Source organism: Centruroides sculpturatus, unplaced genomic scaffold (assembly GCF_000671375.1).
Source record: "Centruroides sculpturatus isolate CEXI.00-Female unplaced genomic scaffold, Cexi_2.0 scaffold1993, whole genome shotgun sequence".
Taxonomy (NCBI): domain Eukaryota; kingdom Metazoa; phylum Arthropoda; class Arachnida; order Scorpiones; family Buthidae; genus Centruroides; species Centruroides sculpturatus.
The window spans coordinates 58558-76316 of NW_019386326.1; the positions used below are offsets into that span (position 1 = coordinate 58558).

The following is a 17759-nucleotide window of genomic DNA, read 5'->3' on the forward strand; positions in this document are numbered from 1 at the left end:
TTCTTTATTTCTCAGATGTGATTTTTGTTACTCCTTTAGCTGCTTGAGTCTTCTTGATTATACAGTATGTTTCTTAAATAAGATTGAACTTCAGCCTACTGTAGACCTGTTTACGCCATACTGCCCAGCAACATTAGGCATCTTCTGCCCACTCTCTACCTTTGCTATTATACTCTCACCTTTTGAAAAGAAAAACAGATGCAAAACTTAACGAGTGCCTACCCGACAGTCTCACGAATACATAAAATAATTGTTTTGTCAGAAAAATAAAAGGCTGAAATTACAAGGAAGAGTTTCAAAGTTCGGAGGAATAATATCCGATCGGTATATATCGGCTTGAGCGTCGATGTCGACGTCTCCCACACTCCGAAAAGTTTCGAATTGTTGCCCGAACACAAGGGAAGACCAATCGGTATTCATTAATTTACGTCGCTTCTTCTTGTGTTTGTTCTGTGGGGTGTTCGTTATCCGATCATGTGTTCGTTGTCCGAACATAAAAATCTTTCGCGAAAGTGTTCGTTATCCGATTTGTTCGTTAACCGATCACCCACTGTATAGATAATACACTACTTTATACAAGGGACTTGAACATCCATGGATTTTGGTTTCTGCAGGGGTCTGGAACCAATCTCCTGTGAATACCAATGGACAATTGCATATCTCACATTTTTTATAATTATCTTTAATTAAACATCAAACAAAAATAACTTTAAAAAAAGCAATATAATAATAAAATTTTCTTTTTACTACACTTTTTTAAAATCTCTTCAAAGTTTGCAATTAAAATTATCAAAATGTTTCTTACTTTTGCTTTAAGTGCTGCTTCGATGGCTCTTTTCATATAATTTTCCATTCTGCTTTTATCTTTAAAAGTAAACAGTTTGTCATTTAATATCTTCGAAATACTGAAATATTAAAATGAAAGCTGAATAGGAAAATTATAATATTAAATCTTTTTAAAACTTGTTATTAAAAGTTTTTTTTATAATATTTTAATTATAAGTGCATAAATTACTGCAAATTTGAATCCTGGTATAATTAAGTTTAAAAATATAGTAAAAATCTAAATAAAATATAAAATGAAATTTCTATCTGCTATATTTAATTCACTTTTTTATCAGTGTTCACTTTATGAGTGAAATTTGGTCTCTAAGGCATGCTGTGCCATGTAGTACATGAAATAGGCCAAAAAATAGGTCAGTGTTGTGCAGAAGCATGTCAAAATTCCAAGACAATCAACAATGTCTGACATCCAGGACTCCAGTCTTTACTGAATTGCCTAAATGGTCATTCACTCACCATCTGGTAGTTGAGAGAATCATATAAATGAATAGTGGAAGAAATAGTCCTGTGGTTTATTAACATTTTTCAAGCAATATCTAATTGCTAAAACTTCATGACAGAGACGTGAACTTTGATGTAGTTGAACTGATGTATTTCTCTGAATGTTGTGGAAAACTAATAAACTGTATTGACAAAATGTATGCAAATTTAGTTTCATAACAAATACATAACAATACATTAAAAAAAACTTCAAAATGGTTGTTTTCTCCTTTCTCATTTTCAAATTGGTCAACCACTTTCTCCAGATCAAGTTGACAAGCTATTGTTTTTTCAATTGATATAGTAGCAAAGAACTAAGACATGTTGTGGCATGCTGCTTCTTAAATAAGTTTTGATTAATTTTAGTTTTGAAAAACTTTCTAACTTGGCACCCTCATGATTCATGTGCCTAGAGCAGTTTGTTCCAACTGCTCCATGGTAGCTACGCCACTGTGTATCACTGAACTTCTGATGTACATTGTCTCTATTTATTATCCATATACCACTCAAAACACACAAATTTTTGAGTAGGCAAAATCATTCTTCCCTCCTCTCTTCCTATGTATTATTTAAACCATACCACTGCATCACTTCCTCACTGTCCCACGTTCCATAATTCCTTTGTTTTTACCTTAGAGTCAAATGATTGTACTGAATGCATTGATTATAAGCTTAGCATCATGATTTTCCAAAAGAAAAAGAAATTAAACAATTTAGAATTTTGCACACAATCTATACTTGACTATAAACTCATTCATTAGCTTTTAACATATTTTATACTATGTTAAAACTCTGCTTTCACAACTTAATTGCTTCATGAATAACAATTGTAAAATAAACTACCTTTTTCATAGAAGCAATCTTAAAGCAGAAGTCTGCTATATAAAAACTTGTGTGTCAAGTTATATATAGTGATCCAAAAGTCAGTTAACTAAGATAAAATTTAAGATTATTTTAAGAATGGATGAAACTTGCTGTTATTTATGATCCAGATTAAGCAGTTAAATTATAAATAATAATAATAATAATAATAAAGACCCTGTCCCAAATCAGTTTTAATCATTCTTAGAATATATCTTACTTAACTGACTTTTAGGCCATTTTGTATTTTTAAGTTTGGAATATTAATCCAATTTTGAATCCAAATATGAAAATCCCTATATTTATTTTACAAATGACTTTTAATGTATTACTAAATTTAGATTTCTGTTTACTTACTATTTATCCTCATGAAATTGTGTAGCCCATAAAAGTGATGCAGCTTCAAACTGTGCTCTAGTTAATGGTGCAGTTTTAGCCACAGAATGTACAGTTGCATATTCTGAAAGTCCATATCTAGTTATAGCTTTTCTTAGTATCTTTTCTGTTGCAACATTTTCACCCACTTGCAAATTTCCTAATTCATTTACTTCTTTTACTGGTAGAAGCAGAATTTCTACTTTATATTCATCTGTAAAATAATTTTTTTAAAAAAAACTGAAAATAATTACATAAAATTTATTTATACAATGATACCTCACTTTTTATTGATAATCTGTTCAAAAACAATCAGCAAAATCCAAAACTGACAAAAGCCGAGGCAATTATTTCCATATGAATCAATGTAATTTGTTCTAGATGCTCCAAAATACATACCAAAAACACATTTTATAGAGAATAAATATAGTGTTTAATACTAAAAACAATAAGAAATTAATTTAAAATGGATATAAAAGACTAGTGTAAAGAATAAATGAATATTTAACATGGCATTTGAAGGGATGCTGGCTCTGGAAACTTTCTTTGATTCCATGATGGAACTAAAAGGAAAGGAAAGCAATGGAATTGTTTGGCTAGATGCATGGGGTAATGCTCATACAACGAGAAACAATGCTACACTGAGCAGGAAAACAAGTGGGTCACCTTTTGTTTATGCAAAATTAGCAGCGAGGTCATGTGGGCACACTGACAAAATCCGAGGCAACCAATGAAAATTAAGACAAATTTTTTGCGTAAAAAATTGATGAAAACCAAAACTGACAATAACAGATGTCAACAAAAACTGAGGTATTGCCTGTATATAACATGTATTCACACAGTGCTGGATGGTGAAATATAATAAAGTGAGACAAGCTTTGCAAATGCTGCCCTACTGTACATAAAATAATAGTAACATTACATTACAGCACTTTCATAATTTATAACCTCTTGAATTTTTGTAGCCTTGTACAATTTTCCTTTTATGATAATATACTCAAACTAGCTTTAAGGAAGGTTTATTATGAAAAATGCTGCCTGAGGCCATCATCTAGCAGCCTCATATTGCCATCAGCTGCATTCACAATCATCAACAATGTTATTTATATAACAATGTACAGAACTTTAATAAAAATCCATGTGAATCACATTAATAAAGGCATTTGAAAGGTAATAAATTTGAATTGTTATAATAATTTCATAAAAGTAATGAATTACTTAGTAAATTCTTCAAGTGGTATGAAATTTTAGAATTTTGGCTGTAATTTGAAAAAGTTGTAGACATATAAATTTCCACTGTCATCCATCTTTCCTTAATCTCAAGTAGAGTTATTACATGCAAGTGAAGCCCAGATATAGAAAGCTTAGGAGCAGGAAGCCCGATTAACTATATATGAATTGATGCAAACTGGAAGTCATGTTATTTCAATTCAAAAATTTTCTCCTGAAAGGAATTAGAGAGATGACCAACATGACTCCATTGCTAACAGAAAAGTATGATGTACAGGGGCAAGACATTACAGTAGTAATCTGAGGATATATTTCATTTTGAGGATGATTATTTCATTGGAAAAGAAATTAAAAAAGAGTAAGGAATGTAAATTTATTATTTCCACATTAATGGGTGCCTGGGCAGCCACCCTGAGAGAAAGAACCCTGATTACAAGTGCCATTTTAACAACTGGTTCTCTGAACTCAACAAAAAATTAGATACTGGTTCTGCCAAAACAATGCAAACTAGCTGAATCCCACTATTTAATATGTTAATAATATGTTAAAAGTAAATTTGAGGAAATACATGAATAAATAATTGTTATTATATGTTCAGAAAAAGAACAAAAACTAAATATTATCTGAAATTAGTGCAGTTTGTCTTGATTAACCAAACATACTTTGATACAAAGCATATCTAGCAATAAATATAAATATAATATAAAATAAGAAGAGTACAGCAAGCTGATGTCTTCTACCAGAGTATGAGAACTTTGATTTGGAAAAAAAGGAAGTGCCACTCAAATATAAAGAGACCTTTTATCAATTATACTAGGTCCCAATATTGACTTATGGAACTGCAATATGGACTACATGATGGAAAGAAGAAAGAAAGATCCAGGCAGCAGAAATGAAATTCTTCAGGAGCATGCTAAGTAAGATCAGAAGAGACAGGATAAGGAAGAAATATAAGGGAAAGAACAGGAATGGAAAATTTGGGGTTGAAGATAGAAGAAATTAGACTGAGATGGTTTGGACATACCAAAAGAATGGAAAAAATAGAATGCCAAAGTTGGTATTGGACAGAAATTGAGGGGAGAGATCTAGGGAAGACCAAGGAAGAGATGGACAGAGAAGATAACTGAAGACCTAAGAAAAAAAAACTGACAATGTAACAGTGGTGTTTACAGAGGAGATCTTTTCTCAAAATGTAAACTTGATGGATTTTTCATAAAACACCAAAAGGTCATCTTACCTCCAATTTTTCTTGTTCTCACTCTTTTCAGATGAATTAATTCAGGAACTGGATATATAGTTGAGAGATCTCTGGAAAAAGTATGAATGTTCGATATTTTGACAATAAAGAAAATAGATTCTGTTATTGTAAATATATTTTTAACTACTTAATATATATTAATAATACAATTTTAATATTTGTAATAAGTATGTTCCAAATAAACCATGAATACAAATAATTAAAAAAATTATCATGTTATCATATGCTAATTAAAACTCAATGTAAATATGAAAGATTTTTAGAAAATACTGTACTTTCTGGTGTATAAGACGACCCCCAACTTTTATAGTTAAAATATAGAGTTTGGGATATACTGTACTTGCCATATAAGACTACCCCTCCTCCAACGCACACCAAATAACTTTTCTGTTACTCCATATTGTCTTGTAGCAGCACAGTTATTATGTTCCATGGCAAAGTTTACAACTTTAAGTTTGAAACTGGCTTCATATTTCTTTCTTCTTGCTGGTGGAGCCATGATGGGGTTCTGACTGTTGGACATTTTTATAATGGCCCACCCTTGTATCCTATTACCGTACCTCCTTCTCTGCCTCTCAGATCTTGCACATGCACGCCTGCACCGCCTCTCAAATCTCACACGTGCACGCCTGCGCTGCTTCACTGCAGTCCTCAGGAGCGAAATCTGAGAGGCAGAGAAAGAGGTACGGTAATAGGATACATACAAGGGTGGGCTGGACAGATGAAAGATGCATGTTTTTCTGGGCACAGTGCTGCTCTATCTCTATCCATACCCTGGGCATCCCAGCCAACTGCAGCACCCGGCATATAAGATGACGCCCATATGTATCAAAATTTTTAATTATTCAATTCACAGCTTTTTAAAGAAAAATGAAAATCTGATAGTTTTTAAAACATTAAAATTTTGTTCATTGAAATGTTTCTAAAACAAAGATGAAACTGCTTTCTTAGAGTTTAAATTTGGCAAAATTTCTACTATTGGAATTAATGCTTTTGAAGAAGCAAAGTTCATCTTCAGAAAAGCTACACAGAGCAAACACGATTACTCCCAAACATCAGAATAACAATATCAAAGATTTTTATACTCCGTGAAAAGTTTTATTTTAGTTTAATTATATTTGTGAAAGTGTAATAACTCATTAAAAAATACTCTAAAATAATACTAAGGATAAATATGACGTACTTGAACCTATAACCGATGTATATCGAATAATCTTTCCACGACAAACGTTTTCATAACCCCTTCTGGGATCTTCTTCAGGTGAAACAGCTGGATCAAACACCAGAAACGAAATTTGAAAAAATATACAAACTCTCTCGAGTTTGAATCGTTCGAATCGTTCGCTTATTTCATCACGTGATATGTTTGAACATGATCGAAGTTAACGATCCACGTCCAAATTCAAGAGAAAGATATTATTATGATATTTAAAAACGTGCGATTGAGATACATACTTATTCAATACTGTTCTCACATGTTCCCCAGTACCTTCTATTTTTATTGTTTATTTTATTTTAATATTTAATAAATAGTATTTCGCTGTTACTCTGTATGTAGTAGGTTTTGCCATGCCATGGAAAGGCCGATTTCATCTCTTGAATTAATACAAGTGGATGTGTCGTATGCTCTAAAAATTTCCATCTCCTCCAACCATTTTAGATGGTGAATGTGCGGTGTGGTGACAATTATCTGCGCTCTATTGAAGAGCCCAGAAGGGATTATGAAAACGTTCGTCGTGGAAAGATTATTCGATACACATCGGTTATAGGTTCAAGTACATCATATTTATTTTATACAATCCGGTGTGCAGTAGATGTTATATAATACTAAGGACTTGGCAAAATGACTTAACACTTATAAAAATACATTTAACTTTTAAACACCTTTTACTACAGGCAATTACAGGAGATTGCACATACTGTATTTAAAAAATCAGATATGCCTGAGTGATGGCTAAAGGAACTTTGTTGACATCCTCAGAGGAATCCAAATGGCATTTTCTTCAGATTTTCTGAATGTGTTTTTATAGTTAAGCTAATAGAAGCACATAACTTATTATTGAAAATTGTTTCTATTTTGCTAATAATAGTCAATGGTGACAATGGTGAAATGCTAATGCTAAATTATCATCATTTTATGAATTTAAATAAAGTTGCTGCACCTATCATTTTTACTAGTGATAGCAGATTTGACTAATTAGCTATATTCTTAATTTTGCCCTCCATATTGCAACATTAATTCAGATTGAAACACAACTGAGTAAAAATCACAATTTCTGATCGATATTGTGGCCATATCTAAATTTTTTGATATAGAAATCGTGACATTAAACAATGTCATGATTTCTCATATCCAACTTTATGAGCACATTTCAGTCCAGCAGGTTCAGATTTCTGACTTTTTGAATACATCCATGGTCAGAGCATGTTCCTCTAGAAGTCATCATATTAAAAATTTATTTATTGCCATTATTTTTAAGAATAAAGCAACCTCTGCAACACTGTAAAAATAATGTGGCAGAAGTTGTTTTATTCTCAAAAATTCAAATTAACTAACAATTTCAATCTGTTATTTCTTTAACTAAATAAAAGAAAAATATAAATAAATAATACTTGCTTAACCAGTCGAGAAGTTTCTTTTTTATCAATTACTTCAGCAACAAAAACTAATTCTGAAAAGAAAAAAATTATGTTGTAAAAAGATTACATACAGAAATATAGAATATGCAAAAAATTACTACTACTAGTTATGGAAGCTTTACAAACATAAATTCAAGTTGCTTTCCTTGAAGCAAAAATTGTTTAGAAAACTCAAGTATTTTCTTTTGTAAGAGTAAGTAGTATTAAAAAATTTCTCCTGATGAGATCAATTTCTCTCTCTCTCTCTCTGTCAACCACAATACAATTTTTCATTCTAGGTATAATTGTTTAGAGTTCTTGAACTCGTGTCTTCACTTCATAAGCTCAACTTTCAACCTTCCCGTCCTTTTTTTTTTCTTTTTCACAATGGAAGATTGCAAGAAATCAAAGGTCCAGTCACCTGCACTCAGATTAGGCTATCTGCATTGACCATAATTCTTACTTCAGAGAAAAGCTGCTGCAGCATTACCTCATACTACCACATTCTAATAGCTGTTGTAATTAGTGTTTCTGACACCATGCTAATTTTTTTCGCAATATTATTTGAAACAGTAATTGGACATCTCTTGTTTTTATGTTTTTGTTAACCGATTAAGAGTATACAGCATGAAGACATTTGAGTTTTCTTAAAGATGTTTGTTCAAAGAAAAACAATTTGAATTACATTATTTATTAATAAATTTCAAAAAAATTGAAAAACATTCTTATAATTAGAAACATCCTCTTCATTTTTTGAATAATTATGAGAAGACAAGTTTAAAACTATATAATAAGCTAAATAGAGCAGACACGATTATTCCCAAACATAAGAATGACAATATCTTTAATATTGTCATTCTGATGTACCTGTATATAAGATGATAAGTTTAAAATTATCAAAACATTAATGAAGTAACCTATAATGATGGTTAATTTTGTTTTTATACATTTATTAGTAGCATGAAAAGATATTGATTAGTAAAGAATTTCAAAAAATTATTAGATATTTCATTATTATTTATTTACTTTTTGATCAATATATCATCATATGGCTTTAATGGCATTTATGATAAAATAGTATTAAGAAATTAAAAATAAAATTATGAAATTTTAATTATTATAAAAATAAGTTCATCAGTATACATCTTCAACTAATTAATTCAACTAATGGTGCCTTACTTTTAACATCAAATAAAACTTATCAGTTGTCAAGCAAAAAAGTAATTGTCTGTGCACAAGGGTGTCTGCAGAGGAAGCAAATGGGGCACTTGCCCTCTCCTGAAATCAAGTAATAACTTCCACCAATTATAATGTGAAAAGTGATTAAAATATGTAACTTTACACTGTTGACCATAACCATATTCTATAATCTACTTGTGAAAAAAACCCCCAAAAAATTAAATAAAAATTTATTGATTTATTGATGTAAATTATGTCAGTAAGTCCCCAGAAAATTTTCTGTGGACACCTGTCCATGCATTAACAATTTTATCTATTCATCTGTCATTACTTCAGTAATATGCATTGAACTGCGTTAATATCTGGACTTCATTTTCCATTAAAAATGTCTTCAAAAAGATTAAATTATGATGCAGCATTGATATGCATGTGTACACAGAATAGTATGGAAATAACATTGCATGGGGAAAATAAATGTTTTTGCCATTAATTTATTTTACATTCAATTAAATGAAAAGTTTATAGATAAATTTATACTGTCATAAGTTAATTAAAACCTGAGTATTTTAAATTTAAATTAATAGTGTATCTTATATAAAATTTGCTATATTAGAGTACTGTAAATAAAATAGTGTATTTAAATTAAGATATTTTTATTAAACATGTATGGTCTATTACACATTTCTATATCAACACATTATCTTAATGATGGCAACAAACTGTTAACATTTAAATCAGATGAATTGATATAATAGGTTTGTGAATAAACTAGATACTATTAATATTTTCCTCTTGTTAAGTTATTCAAGTTTCTCTAATTTGACTGATTTGATGATACAAGACAAGAATATTATAATCTTTATCATCATTGGGTTTGCTTGTTAAAGACAGGTCCGAACAGTCAGGTCATTATGAACAGGATCAATATCCAAATCTAAACACCTGTAAAAACTGAACATTTAATCTAGATGTGAATCTGAGTTCCTCAGAATATAAGACAGATGACTTTACTGCCTTGATCATCAAGTCAGACTGTTTATAACTGTAAACAGCCCATTAACATGATCAAGGCACACTAGAAATACAGTATCAGTTTATCACTTAAAATAAATGTTATTAATTAAATTGAATGAACAATAGGACAATGATCTTTTTCAGATGCCCCCTTTTAAATTCCATACAATAATAAATTTTCAGAACACAGAATTATTTACAGAATATGCCTTTGAAATAACTACAGAAATATTTACTTGTAGGTCTTTACATCAATCTATTTGATACTTTTCCGTTAACTGGATGCCATTCAATTTGCAATCCAGTTTTAGAAAAAATGATGATTAATTTCACATTTTTTACAGATAAACCTTATAAATATGTATAAACAATGGTGTATAAACATATTCATTGTAATATTAAATATGTGTCAATTATAAAATAAAATATCGGTTTTGCTAAAAATAGTAGTAAAAATGAATGGCACCCAGTTAACAGAAAAGTACCATTTATTTCCTATAATACAGTATATATTTATTCTTGATCGCCTGTTTAAATTTATGTATATTCAGGTTTTTCAACTAGCTATATTCTAGATTTCAGTACTTTATACATCGTCTAATTGGTGGCGTTTTTTCCTACAGACAACTTGCATTGTGGAAGCAAATAACCTTTTTTCTACTCAAGGGAGATAATGAAAACAGTGAAAATATGTAATAGAGACACCAGTTATATACTGAAAGGTTCTTAAACCTGTTTTTTCTAAGCTATTCTGTTCCATTAAAGGATGTTTTTATAACAATTTTTTGGTGGATTGATATTGTAATATGTAAAAGACTCATGAAACTTTTAAGAGATCCTTAATAATTTATTGGTACTTAGTTTTCTCAGGTTTTTAAAAATTTTGTACAATTATTTTTACCTTCTTCTAGATTTGAATGGTATTTATCATCAAGGACAGGAACAAGATCCCAGATAATATCTTCCTTCATCAGTTTCCTATTATCTGTTAACAATTAATAAGATTTTAATAACAAAATAGAATATATGCTGTATAAATAAACAAAATTACCTAAGCTATCATTAAACTCTGCTTTTCTCTTGTCTTTCTGCATTTTGGGATGCATATTTAATTTTTAAATGTTACATATAATAATTTCTCTCTCTTCCATGTGTTTACAACTACAAGTAGCCCTCTAGTGAGTGAATTTGAATTAAATTTTTTTTTAAATTGTTGTTTTATAAAAGTTTAAACTTAAATTACATTTAATATTAAATTATAATTAAGAAATTTTGAATATAGAAATACGCGAAAAATTATAATTATAATAATCTTAACTATAAGCGCAAGTATTGTGAGCTTTACACAAAGAAATCCTTGCAAAAATTTGCTATATTGCAAGGAAAAATGGCGTAACATATTTTAAATTTTTAAAATTTAGATTATTTAATCAGAATCGATAACATACTTTTGAGTAACGCCGTTAAAGCAAGCTACTTTTACTAATAGAGTAGAGTCCGAGTTCGATTCTCGTTCTCTGCACGCTTCGCTTTTCCCCTGCTCCTGCAGCATCATTTAAGAGGACTTGAAAACGTGAAATAGATCCGGACGCTGTCATAAATGTAAGCTGCTGCATGTCAAAAGACTATAAAATGTTACTTTTATATCATGATGCTCTCTTTACATAAAACACAAAATTTTAAGAGATGGTGTGATTACATGATTGTATTAGTTGGATAAGCAAACGCAATACTTGGGAATGTCTGTCGGGAGGACTTTCTAGTCTTTATTTAGGTGTTTGACACGTGAAAAAATCTTGAAATCTTAATTAATTAATGTGCTCAATCTGCGACCAATCAGTGTTCGCAGGTTTTATCCATTCGATCATTGATTCGCATTTACTGAGAACTTGCTACCCTACCATCTATTTTTAAAAGGCTCACTACATGATAGAAATTAATGAAATGAAGCACCATTAGCTTATATCTATATAGATGTACGATAAGACAATAGAGTTGGTAACTGTACAGAATTTCAGTTACAGTATTTTCAAAAAGTTGTTCGGAAATGTTCTGAAAAATAAACGCAATGTTTCTTTTTGTAGCTGGTGTCTTTTTACTTATAAAAAGTTGGCACCTTAATTGTAATCCGAATTATTTTCATTCTCGTCAGTTTGCTTTTCCCCTATTTTCGCTATTTCTTTCCAGTAGGCACTAGGAGGACTTGTTTTAAATTGGATTGTACAAGAATGACTTCTCGAATTTTATTCGGAATAAACATATTTGAAGTAAATCTTTTATATTCCTGATTTAATATAATTTATAAAGATTTAATATGTTTATTTTATTAACAGTATGACAGATCATTCAAACTTCTATCGAAGATTTCGTCCTCGTCATATCACTGTAACAGCCTTGGTCCTATGACAGTTCATCATAATAGTTTGCCTCGTCAGCCGGTTCCTCATCTTGGATCGGCTTTAGAAAAATATTTAAAAGCTGTTCGTCCTCTTGTAACCGAAGACGAATTTAAGCGCACTAAAAAGGTAAACTTTGCTATAACATTTTTTATAATTATTGAGTTATAAGTAATTATGTAAGCGTTACAACATTGATTTGGGCCATCGAAAGGTTAATATGAAAATTTTTTCAATTGTTTATCTACTAAACGCTTTCATACATAAGGTTAGATTTTTAAATCATTTATCAAATGCTTATCTGCAAAGACCGATGAAATTATTTTTTTTTAATTACACCTTTTCTATAGGTTAATCAGGTTGCTTTATATGTAAAAGTCACTAATATTGTGTTCAATTCCTAAATACTGTATACAGGAATTTAGTGTACTTTTATAAATGTATGCGCACTCTCAATCAGAGGTGGACGAGAGCTTGTGTGAGCGTGCTTCGCAGCCCCCTTAGCGGGTTCCTTTTGTCAATTTTTTGAACGAATGAAATATATAGAATGTGTCTGGTGTTTACGACAATTTTTATCGTCTGCGTATTCCGTCATATAGTCTATTGTTTGAAATTTTTGTCACCATCTCGTAGTCTCCGCAAACGTATTGACGCCTCTCTTTATCACATAACAACACGTGATTGGTAAGAATGCTTATTCATTCCAATCTATTGATAATGACGTAATCCACCAATTCGGCAAATTTACCCATGCTTTATGCACCTAACACTCAATTGTTACTTGTTTCTCAATAGTTTAAATTGCTGGAATTTTTTTCTTCAATTATAGTGAGCAAATTATTATTAATTAAAATATAACTTGAAGATTTATTATAATTATTTTTACCTCCTTTCATTGTTATCATTTAAAAAATATTCTATAATTTACGCTAATTTAACTGTTACAAGTGCACAAGTGTATACTGTTTAAAATAAAGAAAATACTATCTAATAAAAAGAAAGAAAAACAAGTAAAGGTTCCTCAAAAATCCGATTAAATAGCCAAAAAACAAAGTAGATTTAAAAGAATAAAATCTTATGGAAAAAAGGACTAGAAGCTTTACGAATGAAAACGAAAAAAACTTTATTTAGTTTTATAAATTTACGAATTATTTTTGGCTTAAAAAATGAAATATCTTTTCAATGAAATTCCAACTTTTTCGGATTGTTGTTTCTGGTTTTGTTGACGTAATTAAACTATATTATTGTTAATCCACACTATTGTTAAATTAACAAAATTAATTTTCGCAAATCTATTTTTAATAATATCAACTTTGAAAATGACATTTTCTCAGTCTGATTTCGGTGGGAAACTCAACAAATTAATTGTGGAGCATACAGAAGATGGCAATTCTATAATAAGATTGTCGCCAACAAAAATGCAGACACTCGGCATTTCCCAATACGTACGTTTAAAAGGCAGAAATGGCGGAAAAACAGTTTGCATAGCCTTGGCAGATTCAACCTGTCCAATGGATAACATCAGAATGAATGAATACGTAAGAATAAATTTACGAGTGAAAGAGGGAGATATCGTCACAATTTGTACCATAAATAATATCGATTATGGAAAAAAAATTCATGTTCGTCCAATCGAAGATACAATCCCGGCAGTGAATTGTCAACTTTTCGACGATTATCTGAAACCATACTTTCAGAGGGCATATAGACCAGTATATAACGGAGACTTGTTTCTTATTAAAGGCCCTCAAGGAAATGTCGAGTTTAAAATAATTGCGGTCGATCCCGATCCCTTTTGTATCGTCGCTCCGGAAACAATCGTATATCACGAAGGAAGTGCAATCTTAAGAGCATACTTAGAAAAAGAAATGAATGCTATTGGATACGACGATATCGGTGGCTACAATTCCCAACTATTACAAATTAGGGAAGTAGTCGAATTATCTCTGAAATATCCAAGTGTATTTAACAACATGGGAATTAAACCGCCGCGAGGTGTTTTAATGTACGGGCCACCCGGAACAGGAAAAACTTTGATGGTCAGAGCAATAGCTAATGAATCGAAAGCACAATTTTTCTTAATAAACGGTGCTGAAATCATAAGCAAATTTTATGGCGAATCGGAGAAAAATCTTCGATCGATATTTGCTTTTGCCGAAAAGCTCGCTCCGGCAATAATATTCATTGACGAGATAGATGCCATTGCACCAAACAGAAAGAAAGTCGAGGGACAAGTAGAAAAGCGAATCGTGTCCCAATTTCTCACATTATTAGACGGTGTGACGGAAATGAACGGAGTGGCTGTAATTGCTGCCACAAATTGTCCCAATAATATCGATCCCGCTCTACGTCGAAGCGGAAGATTCGATCGGGAAATATACTTTGGAATTCCACAAGTTAATGAGAGATTAGAAATTCTTCGAATTGCAACAAGAAGAATGAAGTTGGCCGAAGATGTAAAGATAGAAGAGCTTGCGAGAGAAACGCATGGATTCGTTGGCGCCGACATTCACTCTCTCTGCAGAGAAGCCGTATTCCATCAAATAAGAGAAAAGATATGTCTCGATGACATTGAGAATGGACTAACAGATGAAATTATAAATTCTCTGGCCGTGACAATGAGTGATTTTAAATCTGTTTTAAAAAATATTTGTCCAAATGTTCTGCGAGGATGCGTAGTGGAAAACCCTAACGTATCTTGGGAAGATATAGGAGGTTTAGAAGATGTTAAGAAAGAATTGCAAGAATTAATCGAATACCCGGTAAAATTCGCCGATAAATTCCTAAGATACGGAATGTCACCTGCTCGAGGATTTCTGCTATTTGGACCACCGGGATGCGGAAAGACCCTTTTGGCCAAAGCGATGGTTTCCAGTTGTGGAGCAAACTTCATCTGCATAAACGGCCCGGAGCTTTTAAGCAAATGGTTCGGTGAAACAGAAGCCAACGTGAGAGAGATCTTCGACAAAGCTAGAAGAGCTGAACCCTGCGTGCTGTTTTTCGACGAGATCGACTCTATAGCTAGAAAACGCATTAATTACGACGGAGACAACTCAACGTCCGATCGCGTTCTTACGCAAATATTGACAGAAATGGACGGAATAAATGTGAATAACAAGATATTTTTCATTGGCGCTACTAATCGACCGGATGCCATCGATTCTGCCATTCTAAGACCTGGTCGTTTAGATCAAGTGATTTATGTTCCATTACCCGATCAATCAGACAGGAAGAGCATTTTGACGGCTGCTCTGAGACGATGTCCACTAGCAAGCGATGTCGATTTGGACTCCATCGCTAGAAAAACGGATGGATTAAGTGGCGCAGATTTAAGCCAAGTTTGCAAAAATGCTTGTAAATTAGCTATAAAAGAAGATATTGAAAATTCAGGAACAGACAAGGATTTCATTGCCGAGATTGAAATGCGTCACTTCCAAGAAGCAATGAAAAAAACACGACCTTCAGTAAATAGTGAGGATCTTCAGAGATTTGAATACTTTCTCTACAAATTTCGAAATCAAAAAGATTATTACATTTAGATCTAATAGATTGATATTCATTATGGATAAAAATTTTGAATGATTAAATCTCTATTCTAATATCATTTTTTGATTTATTTTCTTTTTATTTAATTACCTGAAGTAGAATATAAAGTTTATTGAAAATGGTCGTTTATTGAAAGACGACACATTTCTTGCGTAAACGTGCTTGTCTGGGGATCCGGGTTCGAGTTCAAGTCACAATCTGGATCCCAGAAAGCGTTGGAGGACGTTTAATTAGGATATATCCGGCCGTATCGACAATTCGCATGGTTTAATTAACCATACATCTTTCCGCTTTGTAAGAAATACGTGTTTTTACTTCCATGAACGAAGAAGACGCATTTCGTTCAAAGTGGAAAGAGTTATGAAGAAAAATGTTAAGAAAAGCTTTTTAACCTTTTAATCTCATCATAAATTTTTTATTCTTATTACTTTTGCAAAAGTTCTTAAAATAATTTTCTTATAAATTTATCAAGAATTTTTTTAAGTGTATTGAATTTTAAGTAAAACTGACAAAGAGATCTAAAATGATCTTAAATTCGTTATTTTCCGAATTATACAATGCGTTCATAAAAACTATTAGAAACCCAATAGATTAAATTATTTACCAACGCTTTCAGAATAGTTTAAAAAGTACTAAAACATGTTAGTGTTGATATTGAATCAGATCATAATTTATTAATTGCAACACTCAAAAATTAAGAAATGTGTTAAATTAATTTTTTCACATTTCTTAATTTTTTCAGTTTTAATTTAAGAGTGAAAAAATTAAGAAATGTATAAGAAAAAGACAAGTTCATTTAAAAGTTTTACAAATCCTACAACTAATAGAAAAAGAAAGAATTTATGACCCAAAATATTATTAATTCCATGAGGAAAAGGAAGTTTAAAGCAATGGCTGTTATAGGATACAAAGATACGCAAGGTAGAATTAAACAAAAAATTAAAAAAGCTAAAAAGAAATGGATGGTTCAAAAGTAATCCTCAAAAAGTAAACATGACCATTTTAATATCAATAAGAAAATAAAGGAATTTACATATTGTAGTCAGAGAAGAATTCTCACTTCACTTGGACATTCTTTTTCACTATTAGCATTTCTATAAAATTTGAGATTTTCCAGGTATGGATCTAGGCATACAGATCACTTGGCTAGCCAAAATAAAGAATAAGAGATGTTGGAAACAACGAACAGAGATAAAAAAAATTATTAGGCTCTAAGAGAAGAAAGATCAGTGGCGCGTTATAGCTTCACGGGATCTTGGTAAATTTAATCGTCTTAGCCATCCGACATAAGTGGCAGCATGACCGAGGCAGTAGCCTACCGCTCTGGGGGACCCAGGATTGAATCAGTTTCCTCAATACCCTGCCGTCCCATTGTGGGTCTGGCCGAACCTATAATGGGCTTGCTTAAAGAGGCCCTTTTAGTCCCACAGGGCAAAAAGCCATCCAGCATTCTCGCCATTAAAATCATCAAAAAACGTTTCCAAGTTCGTAATTTTTCTTTCGCTCACTACTTTTTGAAGTTGGTCTTTTTCCTACAATTTATTTGGAATTTATCATTTTAAAAGTTGGCACCTAAACTGAAGTGTATCATTCTTATTAATTTAATTATAAAAATACAAAAGAGTTTATCTAATTGATGTATATCTACTATCACTGTAAAATATGGCGTACGTTCGTTTATAGCGATCTCTCTGCATCTCTGCCACCAAAAGCGTGTGTGCTGCTGTTTGTAGGAATTTAGGAACGGCAGTGAAAGAAAAAAGATGGCGATGCCCTTACGTATCGATAGTATCGTAATGGCGAAATCTATTTTTTTGTTTTTTTTTTTTAATATGCGTTTTTGAAGACAAAGTTTAAAGAAGGATTCCAATTGTAAAATGTAACCATCAAATAAATTTTCTTGTTGGTAGAACATTGAAAGTAGCACGAAATAATTAGAATGCGGGCTATCATTCGAA

At 31.4% G+C, this 17759-nt stretch overlaps 1 protein-coding gene and 1 pseudogene across 1 annotated transcript in view; one reads left to right on the plus strand and one right to left on the minus strand.

Moving 5' to 3' along the window:
- The window catches only part of LOC111614558 (probable inactive tRNA-specific adenosine deaminase-like protein 3), a 25997-nt gene extending 14600 nt beyond the window's left edge, over window positions 1–11397 (minus strand). Inside the window, exons 1-7 of the mRNA XM_023355928.1 lie at window positions 11308–11397; window positions 10911–11034; window positions 10761–10844; window positions 7665–7719; window positions 5027–5097; window positions 2542–2773; window positions 806–905 (exon numbers count right to left, since the gene is read on the minus strand). Coding sequence (XP_023211696.1) covers window positions 806–905; window positions 2542–2773; window positions 5027–5097; window positions 7665–7719; window positions 10761–10844; window positions 10911–10965 — 597 coding nt within the window. The 5' untranslated portion in view covers window positions 10966–11034; window positions 11308–11397. The remainder of the gene's footprint in view (window positions 1–805; window positions 906–2541; window positions 2774–5026; window positions 5098–7664; window positions 7720–10760; window positions 10845–10910; window positions 11035–11307) is intronic.
- Window positions 11398–13470: 2073 nt separating this feature from the next.
- LOC111614560 lies at window positions 13471–16092 on the plus strand (annotated as a pseudogene).
- Window positions 16093–17759: the final 1667 nt, after the last annotated feature.